Source organism: Martes martes (assembly GCF_963455335.1).
Source record: "Martes martes genome assembly, chromosome: 10".
Classification (NCBI taxonomy): Eukaryota; Metazoa; Chordata; class Mammalia; order Carnivora; family Mustelidae; genus Martes; species Martes martes.
In genome coordinates this window covers 44,958,050-44,978,971 of record NC_137898.1, presented here as the reverse complement: position 1 = coordinate 44,978,971, position 20,922 = coordinate 44,958,050, and the positions used below count along the sequence as shown (strand labels likewise).

General features: G+C 35.1%; 1 protein-coding gene across 3 annotated transcripts in view; it reads right to left on the bottom strand.

Moving 5' to 3' along the window:
- Nucleotides 1–20,922, bottom strand: part of SOX6 (SRY-box transcription factor 6) — a 596,389-nt gene that overhangs the window by 342,592 nt on the left and 232,875 nt on the right. For all 3 annotated transcript variants that reach the window (XM_080816117.1, XM_080816115.1, XM_080816116.1), the window contains one exon: nucleotides 9,243–9,483. In XM_080816117.1, the coding sequence (XP_080672243.1) occupies nucleotides 9,243–9,479 (237 nt within the window). In that variant the 5' untranslated portion in view covers nucleotides 9,480–9,483. The remainder of the gene's footprint in view (nucleotides 1–9,242; nucleotides 9,484–20,922) is intronic.

The following is a 20,922-nucleotide window of genomic DNA, read 5'->3' as shown; positions in this document are numbered from 1 at the left end:
GATGAACTTGAGAATATTGTATTCTAGGTACTCTCAGTACACCAGCAGTGAAAACAAATCAGAGTTAAATTATAATGAAAGCAAAAGTTTACAAAATAATTCCCAATCATTTTATTAAATAAGGTTTTCCATTTTCTAGGATGTTAATGAAATATAAAGAAGATAAATGAAATGCATAAATATTCATTTCTAATTTTTACCTGATTGTAAAATTTTATTAGCAAAGGTTTGTAATTTATACTTTGGATTCCAGAATGTGGTTTACACAGAGATATATTATTGAACTCAATTTGCATCACCCAGAAAAATAATGCCTAGAGGTCATGGGAATGTAGTAATACCAAAATAATACTTAAAAGGTTAATAGTATAAAAAATAAATGTCATCACACTGAAAGCTATATTAACAAAAGCAATAATGGTTTGAAGTTGTTCTTCTTTTAAAAGGTTACATTTCTCTTGGAAAGCAAAGAAAACTTCTTATTGCAGAGGACAATCAAACAGTGGGATAATTTGCATATCAAGATAATTAAGGCACATTCATTAGATGTGTTCAAGAAAGATTAGATATGTTCATGTAAGGAACAGAGTAGGCGCTTTCCCGCTTAATGCAGGTGGTTTAATTCAATAATCAAAGAGAGCCCTTTCAATGTCATCTCCGAATGATTCATTATGTTAAAGTTGCCTTTATGGAAACCAACCCTCCCCAAATTAGTGTAAGAAGGTAGAGCAGGAGGAGTGAAAACTATAATCCCAGCTTCCTCCTTCCAAAGCAAAATGTTCCCTGTCACAGGCACCACCATCTTCTTCATGCTGATATACAAGAACCTTAAGATTCATATCTCATTCTAATCATGAAAAGTTCAAATTAGTCACATAAAACACTGCACGCTATATAATATATACATTGCTTTCTACAACATGTTGCTTCAAAGCCTTACAGGAATGTGCAGATTTCATTATTCCAGTTATCATATTTCATTATAGTGATGTACCCAGATCACCACTAAGTAAGAAGGAATTCTATACAAGAAAGTGTGCATTAATCAGAACCACCTATAGACAGTGGAATTCTGCTTTAATCAGAAAATTATTGGTCTTTAATCAGAAAATTATGACATCAGCTTCCATTGATTAATACTGACCAATCTGACAAGAAGACTCTCTTAAAAAAACAAGCAGAAATCTTCTGAATCCATCCAGAAAATAAAGCTATCTGGAACAGGCCTGGCTCAATCAAGGTGTTCTGCTAGACTACATCATCCCAGCTTTTCTGTTAATAACCAAGTCTTATTTTAAATAATTATTGGAAACTGACCTTTTATAAGTGTTGGAAATACTATAGAACTCAAGCTGTACTTTGGTCATGAAGGAATATTTGCATATGGACAGTAGAAAGGAAAAACCAAACCACAGGAACAGCCCTGGCATCACGGTGAGGTGCACACGAGCAGCTTATTGGTGAAAGAAATAAAAGCAAAATATTTAGGAAGCATAAAGATATCACCTAAAAATGAAGCACATTAGGGAAATATTGGTTGAATCCCAGAAAAGATAATCCTTATGAACATGAAGGAATGCTGTAAATTGTAAGTGAATGCCAGTCATGGTGTTTGTTAAGAGATTCATGTTATAGTCAGTGCTCTGCAAACTCCAGTCACTGGCTCTCATACAGCCTGAAAGATTAAAATAAAAATAAACATGGCATATCTTGTCTCCTTGAAAATATTCTGTATATACAGTTTTATTATACTGAAAAAAAAAAAAGATGCTAGGGCCTGATTTTCCTTGAACTGTCAAAATACAAAAGAAATGCAAAAAGTCTTTCCACAGATGTAGCGAAGTACTGGATTTTTATATTTTGGCAGGTGCTCAATATGCAGCCCACATAATCACACGTTAATGACTGGAGTGTGTTAATCAGCATGCATACCTGATTCTTTCTTGCCCAAGGGGGAAAAAAGCCAAGTATTCCAGAGCATGTTAGTGTTTCTCCTTTTGATAAAGATTTTGATAATATGCTTGGTAAGAAAACTTTTCCAAAAAGTATATTTAAAGCTGTATTATATCATTAAGGTTAATAATAAAATAATTCCAATTTCCATAAACATCAAGATATTTTCAATATCTTATTTTCAAGTAATCATTCTGCTTAATTTAAAGTACCCAGATTGGGGTGCCTGGGTGGCTTAGTGGGTTGGGTCTCTGCCTTCAGCTCAGGTCATGATCTCAGGGTCCTGGGATCAAGGCCCACATCCGGCTCTCTGCTCAGCGGAGAGCCTGCTTCCCTCTCCCTCTCTCTGCCTGCCTTTCTGCCTACCTGTGATCTCTGTCTGTCAAATAAATAAACAAAATCTTTAAAAAAAAAAAAAAGTACCCAGATTTAGGAAAATTTTTTAAAGATCTACATTTTTTAACAGCAGGAATGAAACAGTGTATACAACCAGGGTATGGAAATGCCAAGATGATCAATGTGTTAACATTAGACAATAGCAGTTGTCTATTTCACTAACCATACCAGGCAATAAAATATGGTTTTACTTTTTGGTTTAAATTGTAAGCACATTCCCATCATTAACTTTCTGAGAGAAGTTTAAAAAGAGACTACTGAGTGCTAAGTACAGTTTCAAATTTACAGAAAATGGAAAATCTCCCACAAGGCTTCCTGGAGAAGGCTACTTCATGACTCAGCGGACAAAGGAGGACATTTTTCACTTGTTACCAGAAGTTCAAGTTTGAAATGTACTTAAACTGAATGAATTCCAAAATTCTAAAGTGAGAGGAGTGGTAACTAAATTTTCCAGGAAGTTTAAACCTGCTATTTTATGGATTCTTTTCTAGTGCTTCATAGACCAAGCAGGTACCAAAAAGATGCACATGAACCTTGCCTTTGGTGCTAAGACTATAAAATAGGTCCAGGCGAACTGGTGGGCTCCACTACACTTTCTAAAGCACAGTCTCAATAAAAGTGAGAAAATAAATTTTATTTGGGTACTACTTACTATCTTAAATGACTAAATCTTAACAACTCAAGTTTTTAAAATCTTTCAAAAGCTTACAAAATTAGAAATCTTCTAAAATTCTGTCACAACATAAATTATCACTGAGGAGGATTAAATCCTCACACAAATTCCTGAACTATGTTATCATGTAATGACAACAGCTCCAATCCCAGTCACAGTACAAAGTTCACATCAGAATTTTTATGACTCAAAGTGAACTACATAGAACACTCCAGAAGTGATTAACAACTTCTTTTGTTTTGTTTAGTTTTTTAAAAAATTTTAAATTTTTTTGAATTTCAATAGCATTAGTAATTTCTTTTTTTTCTTATTATATTTATTATATTAGTCACCATACAGTACATCATTAGTTTTTGATGTGTTCCAAGATTCATTGTTTGCGTATAACACGCACTACATGCCCTCCTTAATACCCATCACCAGGCCAACCCATCTCCCCCACCCCTCTCCCTTCTAAAACCCTCAGTTTGTTTCTCGGAGTCCACTGATTAGCAACTTCTTTGGACTAAAAGCAAAAATGTCAGAAAGGAGAAATTGTTTTCAAGCAAGACAATATTATTCCTAATATTTATTAAATATCTCAACATGCCTATTACTGTTTTCTTTCAATTACAACAAAGGTCATTACTGGCAGTTTTATGTACAGTGAAAAAGTATTTTTAGAACTTTTCTAAAAAATAAAATTTATTCAGGGGAACTTAAGTAGGTCTCTAAAATAAGAAGCTCTGATATTCTGGGGCTCAGGGTCCAGTATGGTTATTTTTACTTAATTACATTAGTAATTAAAAGCCAGATGCATATAATCTCATCTTGACTTGAATTATATATCAATATAAGCATGCATGTAAGTGCACAGATGCACATGTGTATAGAAGATCTCACTTAGAATCTTGTCATTTTGTGGATCTTGTAAGAGATAATCTTGGTATCCTGCCCACATTCCCGTGGCCTACCCCAGAGGTCACCTGCAAACAGTTTTATCTTAAGGAAAAAGCTTCTGCCTCATATGGGACCATTCTCTGTCCAGGAGCAAACCTACCCCCTATCCCCCATTCTTGGTCTTAGCAATTTCATTTCCTGTTCATTCTTGACTAAATTTCTGCCCACACAACTAAAGCCATGCCCACATGGCTTAAAATATTCTCCTCACCTTCTGTGTGAATCTTCCCTTCTTCAGAATCTATGAGAACTCAAAGAATAACCTAACTGTTCACTCTTCCCCATAGCACCAAATTCTTACCAGTACTACTGCCATAGTTTTCCTACTAAGTATCCTTGTTTCTGCTGTTATCTCCCACAACCAGTGTGCTGCACAGCAGCCAAAACACATAAATCAAATCATGTCAGTCCCTTGTTTAAAATCATCTAATGACTTCCTCTTGAACTTGAAGTAAAGTCCAAACATCTCACCATAGCCCACAATACCCCAAAGTCTCTGCCATCTGCCTGCCTCCTTGATTTCATCTCATACCATTCCCTCCCTCACCCACTCCATCCCAGGTACTCTGCTGTTTTCTATTATTCAAATACACCAAACAAAAGGGCTGTTGTACTTACGATAAACTCTAACTGGGTGTCTTCCCCTCCAATTTTTGCATAGTTGGTTCCTTCTCATTCAAACATCAACTCAGAAGTAACTCTCAAAGAGCACTTCCAGACTGTTTAGTCTTTCTTGATCACATTTTATTTAATTCTCTTTATTCCACTTATCATTGTCTGAAACTGGCTCACTCTGTGAAACTTCTTTATTGTCTGTCATACTACTAGAATCTAAGTTCCATGATAGCAGAGTTCCTTACCGTGCTTAGAACTTAGTAGGTGCTATATACTCAAGTAATCTTCAGCAGATAATCATTACACAGTGTCATACTGCCAGTCACTAAATATAACCACCAAATATTCCTTCGTCCTTGTTAACATTGAAAAGAAATGATATACTACACATTTTTTCCATGAAAAAAATTATGTGAATTTATTCCTGTCTAATGAATCAGTCCTAATGGGAACAAAAACACATTTCAGGAGACAGTGTAAATATTCTTCTGGAAAAAAAAAAAGTACCGGTACATTGGTACACTCATATCATAATGAAAATAGTAGTGGCTGTGTGTAATGAACGGTAAAGGACAGTGAATTTTTATTTATACTAACTTTTCAGACTTCAAATGGAATTTATCAATTAACATAGCACACTAAACTTAAAATCAAGCATTGGGGCATCTATAACATAAGTAATTATAATTAAAATCACAATCCAAACTTCTTAATCGGCCTCTGAATTCCAATCTCTAAAATTTCTATTCTCTTTTGCTTTATGCCATAATGAACACTTCCCTTTGTTTGAAACTGAGTGGTCTCTAATTTTTTGGAACACCACATCAAAATGATCAGAATTTCAACATTTCGAGATTTTTTTTTTCTAATCAGGAAGTGCAGATTAGTGGAACTTCTCTGCCTTGTCTTTACCATCTCTTACAGTAAAGCTCTTCTGTGGTCTTGATATTTCAAAGTAAAACCTTCCTGAACCCAGCAGATAAGAAATTTTTGTGCCTGTTTCTAACTGTTCACGAGTGAAGACCCATTACAAAAAGTAAATAACAATGGAAACTGAATGGGTACTAGTAGAATTGTTGTTGTTGTTTTTTACTTTTACATTTTATTTCTCCACAGCTATTTTATGGGGTTCAATTACAGTGGGTAATGAGTGTGATCCATTGATGAGAACTACCAAGTTTCATTTAACTTCATAACAATACTTTTGGATGTCATATTTATTTGAAAGTAGAATGAGGTAAAGTGTTCATTAAATTTTACTTTAGTCAAAGTCTCTCCACCCCCCAACACACACACACACACGTGCACACATCACATACACACACACACACACACACACTCTATATGTAGGTTTGCAGGACTGCCCAGAAACCGAAAATCCTTCTATTGTTTCTCTACCTTATAAAGAAAAATTGGTTGGTGATATGATACTCGCAGTGTAAGTCACTACAGGTCTGATGCTACAGTTGTTACACATTATTGAATCTATCGAATGAAAAGGGAGCACAAAGGGAATTTCCAAATGCAGCTGCTATTTCCCATTTGTTAAATCCTTTTATTATACCATATAAGTACACAGCTGGGAAATACTATAGAGTGGGAGTTAAAACAAAATATTTTGGCTTCCAGACATTCAGAATACACAAAGGCTCCAGTGGAAAGCAGTGCTTGATATCAAAAGAGAATGAAAGTTTGAAAACATTTCCAGCAAATATGATTTCTTTTATACTAATATATAACATATTTGTAAATTTAAACTATTTTATACTACCATAAATCCCTCTTAATGTTAGTTTGGTAAGCAAATTATTAGTATCTATTTTCTGACAAAATTTTAGATCATAAAACTTTGAGAATGACTCACTGAAGCAAACTGGCACTTGCCAAAATACAAACAAATTTTCCTAGGGAAAATAAGTAACATGTTCTCTGAAGAAGTAAAATGTGAAGGGTATTATTTCTTTCTCAACCTATATTTTTCAGTGTCATTATTTTTATTGTCTATGACTATATTTGGCATAAGTGGCAAAATAGATCTTGAATCCACCCCTTCTCTATATTCCATCTATATAGTCCCAAACCACTACCATCTCTTACTTGGACTTCCTTTTTTATTTTTTTTTTTTTGAAGATTTATTTATTTATTTGAGAGAGAGAGAGGAAGAGAGAGACAGCAAGTATGAGCAGGGGGGAGGGGCAGAGGGAAAGGAGGAATCTCAGGTAGACCCCCTCCTGAGCACCGAGCCTGACAGGGGAATCCATCTCACAACCCAGGAGACCCCTACCTGAGTTGAAACAAGAGTCCTCGGATGCCCAACTGACTGAGCCAACCTGGCGCCCCTTACCTGGGCTTTTTTTTTTTTTTTAAAGATTTTATTTATTTATTTGACAGAGAGAGATAACAAGTAGGCAGAGAGGCAGGCAGAGAGAGAGAGAGGAGGAAGCAGGCTCTCTGCTGAGCAGAGAGCCTGATGTGGGACTCGATCCCAGGACCCTGAGATCATGACCTGAGCTGAAGGCAGAGGCTTAACCCACTGAGCCACCCAGGTGCCCCCCTTTACCTGGACTTTTGAAGTAGGCTCCCAACAGGTCTTGTTCCCTTCACTCTTGTCTCCCTCCCATCTATTCATACTATAGCCAGAGTGATCTATCTGCAGTGTTTTAAACCCCTCCAATGGTTTTTCATTGCACTTAGAATCAAGCATCACTTCCATAACATTATCTCTAGGTCTTATTGGATACAGCCCCTACCTGTCTCTCCAATAAGATCTGAAGTTACACTGCATCCTCACTCGTTTATACTCCAGCCTCAAAGATGATCTTTTTATATATATATTTATTTATTTTATAGAGTGAGAGAGAGAGCAACGGGAGAGGCAGAAGCAAAGGGAGAGAGAGAATCCAAGCAGGCTCCCCACTGAGCCTGAAGCCTGACAGGGGTCTTCATATCATGGCCCCAAGACCATGACCTGAGCTGAAACCAAGAGTCAGATGCTTAACCAACTGGCACCCCAAAGACTATCTTTCCTTTCCTGATGCTCAGCTATATTTTTCTCACCTCAAATATGTCACACATGCTGTTCCTTCTGTTATTTTTATTCTTTCTTCTATTCTTTGCCTGTCTAGTTCCTATCATCCTTGGGTCAGAGAAGGCATTCCTATCCCTCTATGGTTTATCTCATTATTTCTCACATAGCATTCTGTTCTTTTTCTTCCTAACACATATCACAATTTTAATTATCTATCTATATATGTATATTTGTTTAATTTCTGTCTCCTCTCCTAGATATAAGTTCCAAGAAAGCATCATCTTGCATGTTTTTTCACCACAGTACAGCCAGCACTTAGTAGTATGCTGAGCCCAGAGAAGGTGCTATATAATAAACACTTGATGAAATAAAGATAAAACATGGGCCTACTATCTTCTCGAAAAGCCAGTAGCAGGGACTGGATATCTGTTTCACCTTGCTATCTTGGAGGTACAAAAAATGATTCAGTTCAATCAGAAAAACAGACTTTTAGTCTTTTAGCCTTGCCTTTTTATACTCTCCTCTCTCCCCCATGCAAGGAAAATACGTCTTCCACTGGAGCTATCTAACTGTATAATGACAACGTCTTATGAACCAAAGTCTAGAAAAGTCTTATCTTTCCTCCATTCCCTTACTTTTCACCTGCTGCTTCAGGGTACTAGCTGTGTCTGCAAAATCAGCGTAAAAAGAAGAATGTCTGCCTCCATAATTTATAAAATCAAGTCTTTGACATTAAACATTAAGCACAGAGCAAGAATTTAAATACATGTTATCAATAGTAAAGGCGTTTTTAAATATTACCTTATTTTTATTAAAGAATAAAACTTTTCCTCACAGCCCACTTAAAATGTCTTTCATTAACATAACCAAAAGTTAAGAAATGCAAAACAGGTTATCAATTCCTAATCTAATAAAATATGTTAAGGTTTGGTCTGTTCTAGATGCTAAAAAACTGGGTATATTTGTTTTAAACTAGATAATGCCACTTACTGTGGCTTCTGTTTCAATGGTTAGAGACAGAATTTCACATGGGAAAGCTGGCTAAGATACTGCATGTATCTGATGGGCTGTTTCTACCTTCAGGCAAACCTCGCGTAGTCGGTTGACTGATACTCAGGAGCTTTGCCCGTCCTTTTGAAATTAATATACAGGCACATAAGTAAGAAAAGCTTTATTATAAATCAAAAATGACCATTAAAAATGATAAATACCTGCATTTCCCCACTGAAGATGTATTTACCATATGACCTCATTCATAGACATGTTTGTTTAATATATATTTCAACATTAATACACAGCCACACTTTATTTGATCATACTTATTTTGTGTCATTATCAAGTTTGCCACCTTATTAAGAGATTCAGAGAATAAGATAACCAAACCTATCCCCAAATTAAATTAAATATCTTTGGCAAGTTGACCTAATAATGGATAAAAACTAAATCACAAACTGTTTTCCAATTTTTCCCAGTTACTAACATATTAGTAATATTAATAATATATACATGCTTGTTTCATGATCTAAACACAAATAACTCTATGATATGCATTTTGAGCTTTTTCTAGAACACCTATTTGTGATGAGGCCATACTAACAGACACACTTAGGGACAGTGGCCAGATTTTAAAAGCTCACCATTCTTTGCTGAGACGACAGAACACTGTCCCAGTCAGCATCTTGTTGAATGGTATTGACAAGTGTTGGGAGCTCCTCAGAGTGAGGTTTGTTGTGCATTATGGGGTGCAGAGGCAGATGGGAGGCCACATGTTGATCACCGCCCTCTTCCTTTTCCCTTGAGGTCAAATCTTGGGTCATCGTTTCCTCTCCATCAGCTGCACAGGCAAATGGAGAGGTGGCTTGCTTGGAAGACATTCTTCTGCAGAAGAAGGAAATAACATGGATTCAAAATGCCATCACTGACAAAAGAATAAACCATCCCTTACATTTGACTAACTTGGAAAAAAACCCAAAAATGTACATTTTCTAACTTCACGTTGTTTATGAGCTACTCTAAACCACTTTGAAAAAGAACTTAGCTTATCTGTCCTACTCTCCCTCTCCACTTTTAAGTCAGCAAACCTCTTCAAAGTAATTTATATACATTTTCTCCATTAACAATCCATAAATGACATTTTCATGGAACGAGTTTTCATAACATATAGTATATGTATGTGTGTATTTTTCCTCCCAGTTCTCCCAACTAGATTATCAAATTAGGTTGATGGTTAACAATGGAAAAAATAAATTAATAAGTCAATGAACAGATGAATAAGCCAGTTTAGAGGATAATTTTAAAGTAGAAATATCCAAAATTCTCTTATGCTTTATGTGGGAACTAAGGAAGTCTATGTGAGAAAATACAATCAGGAGAGTACATAATACATATTGAAAGTCCTAAGCAAATTTGGTCCTGACTTCTTAGTTTATACTTCGTATTATGAGTGTCAGGGCCTAACACTGTTTAGTGCCAATCTGATCCTTTTCTAAAGATTTTCAAATGTGTCAACTACTGTGAGTTAACTTGTAAGCGACATATTGATTGAGTGGCTGATAATGTTAGATTAGTCTTAGGGCAATTTCATAACATTTCAATTAAGTATATGAAATAACTATGCCTCTATTTTGTATTAGAAAGTACATAGAAACTTCAAAGCATTTACTGTGAAAATAGTAAAATGCCTACTATAAATCATATTTTTAAACTGCAAAAACAATCACCAAACATTCATCTATGTACCCACAAGTAAACATCGACTGCACTCTGCACAAGGTCTCCATTCTGTGTTTTGTCAAGACGATTTTCTGAGCAAAGTGTTTAAAAATAAAACCACCAAAAGTTTATGACTTAAAAGAAAAGATAATTAAGTATTTTTTCTAAAACTTTATGTTGTTTTCAGTTTATAGCATCTTTAGCTCTAAAATTGCTGTGTAACGAAGGAATAAAATCTCCACCTTAATTGCTCTTTAACATTAATTGATTTCGTACCATTTTTTAAAAAATGCACAAATCAGTTAACATAGGAAACCACATGAGCATTTTTCAAATTAGCAAATCATTAACTTGCTAGTACTGTTTCTACAGACAAATAAATACTGATTAAAGGGTCTAGAAATCTGAGATTAACAGTTAAATTTACAAATCTGTCACATGCTTTCATGAATATTGCAGTGAAGGAAATATCAAGTGCAAAGAAAAATAATTAAGTTAATTCCAATTTAAACAGTAGTTTTTATGTAGCAGCCCATGTTTCACATAGGATTTAACAGCTAATGCTAAATTTCTCACAATTAATGAGGGGGCTCAGATTTAGTATCCTACAGTGAAAAAAATTAATATAAGATCAGCTAATCTAATTATGCACAGTTCTAAATAAAAGTATTACAGGCTTTTGAAGTGCTTTGAAACATATTAAAATGCTGATACCTACTTATAATAATCATTCTACAAATAATAAAATTTCATCTACTAGACTTGATACTAGAAAGTAAAATGGGGGAAAGGAAGTGCAGGAGAATGTCTACATTTTCTTTGAGAAGAAAGAAATGAAATGTCCTAAGAGTACTATACCAAAGAATCAGTAAGTATATTCTTGACTAATTTCTATCAAAATTAGCACGTGGAAAAATGCATACACACATAAGGAAAATAACACCAAAGGATGTTTATCATTGTACAGGGATCACTGCAAATACTTCACTGCAGTGAAGCCAGGCAAATTATAACTGGTCTGCAAGTTTATCCAGAGTTTACCATAAACAACAAGAGTGTTTTCATAGTTCAGATAATGACAATACCAATAATGTAATCATTCACATTGCAAACAAAAGAATGAATTTACTGCTGCCTTTTAAAACAGTTAAATACAATTGAAAGTCATAAGCCAAAACTCAGACTGACTTTAGCTCCCCAATAAACATCCTCTATTATAAAGTGACTTGGCTCCTTCCAATAGTAATGTCTGTGATGGTTGCTTTAGTATAAATTAATCATGACACAAAACCCAAAATGAAAAGTCTCTTAAGAATAATTTCAAGTATAAACTGCACCAATGAACAATAGTGTGCAATCCTAATTAAACACAACCATGCAGCTGTAAAAATAGACTAAATCTGTCCAAAGCTGAGTTGAGTTTAAAGGCTGGTTTGTTAGAGTGTTTTCTTAAGGAAGGCTGGGCCCTCAGTCTTAATCAGCCAATAAATTATTTCCTGCAATTACATTAAATAGAAAATTATCTTCAAATAGGGAGTGTTAATTGAAAATCAAAATTCAGAGGGAAGTTTAGAAATTACACGCTGAATACAATTAGTGAGGAAAGGCTTCACCTCTACTTCATCAACAGTCTTCTGGTGATTCCTCCAGTGACCATTCAGGAAAGCTACCTATTTACAACATCACACAATTTGTCTTTTATTTTGCACCTACAAATACAAATGTCTATCAAGGTTGCAGATGAAAGATAGGCTGCCAAAAAAGAAAAAAAAAGACAATATGAAATTTGACTGTTCATCCCCAGTTCACACCATCGTTCTGGGACAAGGAGGGGGGGAATGTAGGGCAATAATGGTTAACAACCAAGGAAGGCACATTCAACCTCAAAATCCTTCCCTTTACCTAAGGAACTAATATTTTTGTTCCAAGAAGCATACTTTACTTATCATATTTTATTTAATTTCTTGAGTTTACTATAGTTCTCAACATGTTGCTAGCAGAGAAAAAGGTGATTGTGAAGTATTGTTCTACCGCAGGCATTTCCTTTTGATAAAATTGTTGGGCTTCTTTCAGGTTGGTTTTTAATTGTTGGTTTGGTAGTTTTGTTGTATTTTTAAAAGGAAAATGCATGCAAATTCTTTTTAAAGCAAAGTTTATTAAGTCAGTTTTAAATTTTCTGATTATTAGATTCAATTTACTGATTACTTTTTACACAATTATTTTATTAAAGAATCCTTGAACTTACTGATTACATCCTCATTCATTTCTTTACTTTAGCTTCCCTTTTTTAAAACATTTTACTAGATCAACTATACTATTCTGGAAGCTGCAAAGATACTTGACTTTTGGTAATGCCTTCACTATAACCACTGCACCATGGCTACCCTCCTTAGAAACTCATAAATCAAATATACACTTGATGTTACTGTTTTAAAAATGTCACCTGGGATGCTCAATTTTATTTTTAATGCTCATTTAGTAATTTTTCATTACAAAAAATTTCATCCCCTACGTATTAGAACTGTATCTTACTTTAGCTGCTGTCATATAAAACTAGGAAGCAAAAGAATCCAAATCCTTGTGAAAATGGTCAATTTCTATGTGACTTTACTTTGTTTTATTTTTGCACTATTATAACTTAAAAATCATTCAAATGAATTGTTTTTTTAATTTGTATTAAAAAAAAAAAAACTCCCTAGTTATACCCCCTGAAAACAGGGGTTTATAATGGAAGTGCTGACACAACCCTAACTAAAGCAGCGCAAATGTTGCCGCTATAATACACAAAATCAAGTTCTATTATTCTAAACTATCCTCGCTCATGGGATTTTTCTTTACTGTGCTCCCAGCCAAACTGCTGAAGCATGAAAAATTTAAATGCAATCAAATGCGCCCAATTCTACTTTACTAGAACAAGTGTCTACAGTGGTACAATCTTAAAAGGAGATGCAACAGATTTGTTTGGTGTTTTTTTTAACTGTTTATTTATAATACAGTGCATTGGAGATAAAATAAAAGAGGAAATTACACTCACATGGTACTAGTGTATTGACTACACAGAGTACATTATAATCAGAGAGAAAAACTACATTGTCAACTTATCACATTGGTTAAACAAGATGGTTTTCTAGGGCATAGCTATTATCAAGTAAAACCTCCAAAGAGAATTACATATCTTTGGGACACATGAAACTAAATTCCCATCATGTGTTCCCCGAGCTTGAAATGTCTCTGCCCAGAAGATCAAGTGAATTCCCAGGATGCCAGGCCATTGGGAAGAACTTCAGGGCTTAGGACTTTTGGGAATGAGATTGTTGGAAATAAAGTCTCCAGTAATGGATAATGTTTTCTAGGAAGTCAGTAGGAGTATCTATAGAAAGATGATAATTATTTTACTTCAAACCCAAAACCCCACCACAAAATCTGAATGTTCAGGCCATCACAAACTTATTCAGACAGTAAATTTACTTTATGTTCTTTAACAAGAAACTAAGATTAGGGGGTCCAAGATTTTATAAAATGGTAAGGATATGGATATCTATACATTAAGCCCTCTAGCTCAGAAAATCAAATTTTCTAGAATTTCAAATCAGCCCAACCTGCTCTTGTCATTTTTAAGAAATAGTTATTTGTATATGTTTAAAGGTTAGGATTACTTTAAAACAAGTTTTTCTTAGGGCATTACCACTTGAAATTACTTTTTTTTTTTTTTTTTAACTATTGCCTGGGAAGAATCCATTTCAAAACTATCCTTTGGGATTTACATAGGTATCAAAAAGAGTCACTGAATTTATTGAAACAATATTTTTAACTTGATGTTTAAAAATGCTTCCTTACTTCTCAGATAATTATGAAATGACATTCACTTGTTAGGTATATTACATTTATTCCAAAGAAGCTCAGTTTTTAACATAAAGCAATATTTAATAGTTGGTTTACTTAAAGAAAAAATTAAACATTCAGGCCAATATTCACAATTTGTTTTTGCACTCAGCCCCAGGCTACCAAGGTAGACTTATTTTTGTCAGATAATTCACTGTTAATTTAATACTGCAATTGATCTGATACTAAGAAATAAACAACTAATTTTCCAAAAATATAACACAGTGCTTCTCATTTTAAGCAGCATGAGTAAGAGATATGTTCAGCTGCCAAAATGTACAATACTTAGGAACCCCTACAAAGGATGCCAGTCCACCCAGCCTAGGGCAAAGAACGATTTTTTCTTCCTGTACCTCTAATCCCCATGTTTAAGGTATGAGGGGTGGTGAAGGATCCCAATTCCAGATATTAAAATGAAGACATCCCTCTCACAACTTTTCCTGCTTCATTAGGGTAGAGCCTGAAAGTGGCTGTTGATTTTTTTGTGTTGTTTTATCCAGCACTACCTCCTCTCCCCAACTTCCCCCCTCCCCAAACTTCCTTCAGCTTCAGCCAGGTTTTTGTTCTCTCTTTCATCTGTTTAATAAGTAACTGAGAAAATTCAGTGAAAAAAAAAAGGTAACTGCTTTCAGAGCTACCTTTGAGAGTTATAAACCTATCTTTTAAAGTTTGTAGTGGTTCTTTCAGAACATACATGGTAACATATACAGACAATATCTGTTAGAAGAAAATTCATTGATTTATCTGTTAGATCAAGAGAGATGAAGCAAATGAAATATGCTTGAGGCCCTTGAAGTATGTCGAAGAAGGGGCTTAAATTAATGGATTCTGACTTATCTAAGGCTTCTAATTATTTACACCAAAACACCAAAATTGTCTCCTAAGGCCTTCTGAGGTTCTTACAAAACAGGGACTACCTGGAACAGATTCTTCTCAAGTCATCAAAGTTTGTGTTTCTAGAGTTTATATTTAGCTGACAATATTGCTGTCACTTTATATAGCTTAAGACTGTTCTTTGGACTAGAGCTCATATGTCTTGGAATGCTTTGAGTCATGAATTGTTTCTCCTGATAATGTTACATCACGTAACCACCTCGGCCTAATTGGTTAGTATCTGCTGGAAGAGGCAGGCAACCAGTCTAAAGACTAGCCTGTCCGCCTGGTTGCCTATGGAAAACCTGCAATTGTTACATGTGTCTCTGAATATCCAGTTAGTTTCTTCTGGAGATCAAAACAACTTGACTTCATGTAACCTCTATCTATATTTCTGCTTATAGTAATAACAAATTTTTCTCACAGTTTTTTTACCAGTAACTTGTTGGGATCTTTCCTTTGGAAAGGCAGGCCCAGAATTTATAAATAAAATCAGTCACTTAACAATAAGAGCAAAACAAAACAATGGCTACTATAAATACACACTAACTTAGAGGATTTTAATCAAGCACAATGACTTTATAGCTCAGCCGAAAGACCTCTATGTGGCTTGAATGAAAACTGTCTACAACAGGAGCAGAATGAGCTTATTTATATATGCTTACTTTGAATCTCCTCCTCACATGAAATGAGAACCATAATTTTAAAACTGAAAACCAAACATGTCTTTGTCAGCTTAAAACCTATCCACTAGTTGGGCGCCTGGATGGCTCAGTGGGTTAAAGCCTCTGCCTTCGGCTCAGGTCATGATCCCAAGGTCCTGGGGTAGAGCCCCCAATCGGGCTCTCTGCTCAGCAGGGAGCCTGCTTCCCTCTCTCTCTCTCTGCCTACTTGTGATCTCTGTCTGTCAAATAAATAAATAAAAATCTTTAAAAAATAAATAAAAAATATTAAAAAACTATCCACTAGTCTAGAGGCCCAATTACAAGATATCTTATCCACTTATTAATAAAAGTCATAAACCAGAAAAATAACTTCTCAGAGAGAAAGGGCAAGAAGCTGTCACTGTCATTGTTTTTCCATTCTTACCTCTATTTTCACTTTTTAGTATTGCCAGAAAAAAAGAGAAATATGAAAACTGATGTTGGATAGATCGTTTCAAAGAATGAAGGCTCACGTGTGATGACCATGAACAAAACTACACAAAGAAGTTAATCTTTGAGGTCTTCCTTCAGCTAAATAAAGCAATCCAGCAATTCCTCTCTTCCATGTAAATGAAAATAAGGTACAAATTTCAGGTTCCTATCAAATAAGAGGAGGAGGAATGGGGAGGGGTAAGGGTAAGGCAAGGAAGGGGAGGTGATAAAGGAGGGGTGAAGGGGAAAGGGGAGGAGAGAAACAACCGTGGCTTTGCAGTTCATTTTCAGTTTGTCTACTTAATGAAAACCTCATTGTACAACCCTGAAAACCATTTCCAGCAGGCAAAGTATTTCTGATTCAGCGGAGGTTACACAAGCATCAAAGCAGTTAAATATAGGTGCCAAGCTGCATTGCCAGGAGCTCTTAGTACTGTGAGTTAGTGTTACCTGACAGCTTAGTGAATATAAAATTACTTGTTTCTCCAATTGAAGACAATCAAATTGTCACCTTCCATTGTAATAATGCACAACTAGTGATCAGCAAAGTGCAAACATAATTACCATGAAGAAAACAAAAAATCAAATCTAAATCTCTCTACAGAGTAAACACATCTATCTGGCTTCCCCCAAAAAGAAGTGCATTTTAATACTGAAGGCTATGATGCAATCTTTGTTATTTAACAATAAGATTTATCAGTCTTACATTACATTAAAATGAAAAACAACACGAAAAACCAATTCGTAAAAAGTGAATACAAATACCGTAAGAGCACTGCAACTTTCCAGAGTACAAGGCCTACAAATTATATCGTGGCCATTTGGGCTAATAATGTTAAGTGTATGTCAACAGCACATCCATTATAAAAACCATGCTTTAAGAGATTTCCTTCCAGCCTAGAAACATTTCTGAAGGTTGGGAAAAAAAAAACCAAAAAAACAAAAACCACACAGGTAGGATCCAACCTCAAAAGCTTTTGTCTTAATTTCTCCTTAAAAAAATTATGTTTCATTTTTGTCTTCTAAAGTGGCCTGTACTTTCCAGGTTGAAAATCCACCTAATGAAATTGATTTAGTATCTATATCCAAGTTTAGAAAAAAGACCAAGCATAGGGCACATGTCTACAACTATTATTGAGACATTCGGCATCTGGAATCCTTCTCCAAATTTGGTGGCCAGATTGGCCCACTATGAAAGTGATTTCAGTAACTCAAAACTGGGTTAGTACTAAAGCACTGAAAATTTGACATGGTTCTCCTATACCCTGAAGATTCCGAAGACATAAATATAGATGTTGCTCCAAACAAACTGCTTTTTTAAAAGCTCTTTTCGTAAAGTGATTTTATATCTAACTCAAGATTTAAAACATTCAGATTTACATCATTCCTACCAGTATGAAAAAAACTATGTTTCCCATTCTGAAAACACTCCACACATAGGGGTTTTCTTCTTTCATCAATAATGTCCTCCTTTTAACAGAGATATATAACCACTTCAGCAATTGCTGGATATTCCATTTTTGCCTGATACTTCTGTTCTAAATATCATTTTTAATCCTTCAACACACACACACACACACACACACACACACACACACACACCCCAAAACCCCAGGCCAGTTGAGGGAGAGGGAGAAGTACTTCATCAGAGTGCAAGTAGAGTGAATCAGGGACCATCAACAACCTAAGCATTCCCTGAGCTTGAATCTTACCATATACACTTAGACATTTCATCCTTTATAAATCTGAAATGGCGAATCAATCTTATTCTTCATTCGTACTCCACCATTACCCCATTTTATAAGGGAAGAGTGGAGAAAAGTATGAGACGAAGACCCTGGATTGACTCTATGGCTAAATCAGAAACAGAATAAGGATGGGAGAAAAAGAGGAAAACAAAAATCCAATCTCTAGTTACAAACTTTGTTGCAATTTGAGATAAATTTCACATCATTAAAAGAAGTCTGGATTTGAGAAATAAGACTGTTTTAGGAAAAGATCTTTTTCCTTGACCTTGCCCACTCTCAAAATATAGAATAAAGATTTCCTCCCCACCACCCCAGCTCAAGAAACCCTACTTACAAGTTTAACAAAACAAAAACCACCCAGCACGGGGGATGTGATCAATGTTTTTAGAACTTAAGTGATGAGTAACTTAACACATTCCTAAATTATGCTCCTGCGGAATATTCCATACAATACAGTGACAATAAAAAAAGGATCAAAAGTGAAAGAAAAAAAAACCTGTTGTCATAGAATGTCTTCTAGTCCTAGGGAGATAAATGCATGCAAAGATATTATCATAAGCTTACACTCAGTGGAAGAAAAAGAGAAAATATTAAAAGGGTTTTTTTTTTTTTTACTTAAAAAGGAAGCTTATTCTATATATCCCATGAGATTAGAGATCATGTCTGTCTTGTTCTTTATTGGATCATCGGTGCCCCGCACAGTACACACACACTGTAGACAATCAATATTGTCTACATATTGTCTAACATTGGAAAGAAAGAGAAAGGGAAAATCAGAGAGGGAGAGATGAGCAAACAGCTTACTTTTCAAACTTAAGGTGAATATATAATCACAGAAAATACCACTCATGTTAATGCTGCCAACCTAAACATTACTCTTCCTGTATGCTCTTTTTGTCAAACATCTCATTCCTTAATATTTAAATCATATAATTTTTATATTTATATACCCAACACTGAGCACTCTCTCATCTTCCTGAAATACAACAGTCCTCAAATGACTGCTAGACATTTATACCAAGATGTACTCTGCTATGTCATATTCAACAAACTTAAAATTAGTTTCATCATTATTTTCTTCAACACCCTTCCTCATTCATTCACACCCAGAAAAGCATCATTCTTGGAATCATCCAAATTCAAAACATGACATTGCATCTGTCTCCTCTTTTATTCTTGTTCCTCACTGCCAGCCTGTCATTATCCAACAATTCTTCCTTAATAAAATTTCTTCTGCTCACACCTTCTTACCATGGTCATAATCACCTGACGGCGGCTTTATTACACTTCATATCTAGACTCTTACAGTGGACTCTAAACTGGTTTCCCTAATTTCATTTTCTCCCCCTCCAAATCAATCTTACTGCAACTTCCTTCATCAAATCACTCTTTTGATCAAGAAACATCAGTGGCTTTCCCCTGATGACAGAAAAAAAGTCCAAACTCCTGACTCTGGCATTCAAGGCCCTCTACTCAGATCTAACCAATCTTTCAAAATTTTTCTTCTAGTATTCTACACTTTAACCTTCTATTCTAACTAGACTGATAGACTCAAGCTTCACTTACTGCTGTCCCCCAACCCTGGCCTTTGCTCTGTCTTCCCCCCTACTTCCCTCACCCTCCTTTCTTATCACCAGGAAGCCAACTGAGACTATTTCTAGTAACTATGATCCACCCCTCTTCTAATCACTCCTAATAAGTGCTCTAAAATTTATTTTTATGTCACTCATTCCACACTTAATGCATACTAACTTTTTAAATTTAATTTTTTTTCAGTGCTCCAAAATTCATTGTTTATGCACCAAACCCAGTGCTCCATGTAATATGTGCCCTCCATAATATCCACCACCAGGCTCACCCAACCTCCCACCCCCCTCCCCTCCAAAACCCTCAGTTTGTTTCTCAGAGTCCATAGCATGCATACTAACTTACTTAACCTTTTTAAAAAGTATAATATCAATGTATTTCTCAAAAGTAATCCCAACCAGATTATAAACCTTTCAAGGGCAGAAACAAAATCCTGGCTTCTCTGTAGTCCCACAAGTACCTCGTGCAATATTTTCCATAAAGAAAACACTCAATTATTCTTTTTTGCCCAACTATTTAAATATTATTAAATGAATATGCAGAAATAAAGTTAGAGTATTATATTTAGCCAGAGGATTTAAAGTAAAGCCCCTAGATTTCTATACCTAACTTGGATTTCCAGGGTTATCTCTTCTTTCCCCACCCCTAGCCAGTAAAATTCATTTCATACCTTAAAAGTTCTACATATTCAATGGCAAGAAAGCCCCCTGCCCCCAAATCATCAGTCTATGTTGTTAAAAACATTGGAAAGTTAGATAGATGGACAGATGGACAGATGAATGGATGGATGGATAGATGTTGGAGAGATGGCTGAAAAGATGCATGAATAGTATTTACTAGATGTTTAGAAAGTGCTGGTCACTGCAATGAGCACTGCTACATGTATTAACCTCATTTAGTTCTCAGAACAGTTCTAGGATTTAGATAATATCATTGTCCTGGTTTTACAATAAGGAAACCAAGGCACAAAAATGTTCTTTTTTTTTTTAAATTAAAATTTGCCTAAAGTCACACCTTGTAAAAACAAAAAGCAGAATTTGAACTCAAGTGGTCTGACCCCAGGGCAGATGTTACTAGAATTAAAGGTAACTAACAGTAATTCTAAATTAAATAAATTATTAACTATTTTCAATTATCATCTGAATTTTTCTTTACTAATGTATATACTTCCTATAGAATTTTATTTTTTCAATATTCCATTTAAATATTCTGGATACACATTTAATCCAAGCTTAGTCAAAGGATTTGCTATGTTCTTCCTTCCTTCTAAGGTTGGAGATGTTTAATTATTGGTTAGTAACTATTAAAAAAACACACACACACACAGAGAAAAAGAGAGGAAAAAAGGACAGCTGCCAACCCTCTAACCAATCCATTTG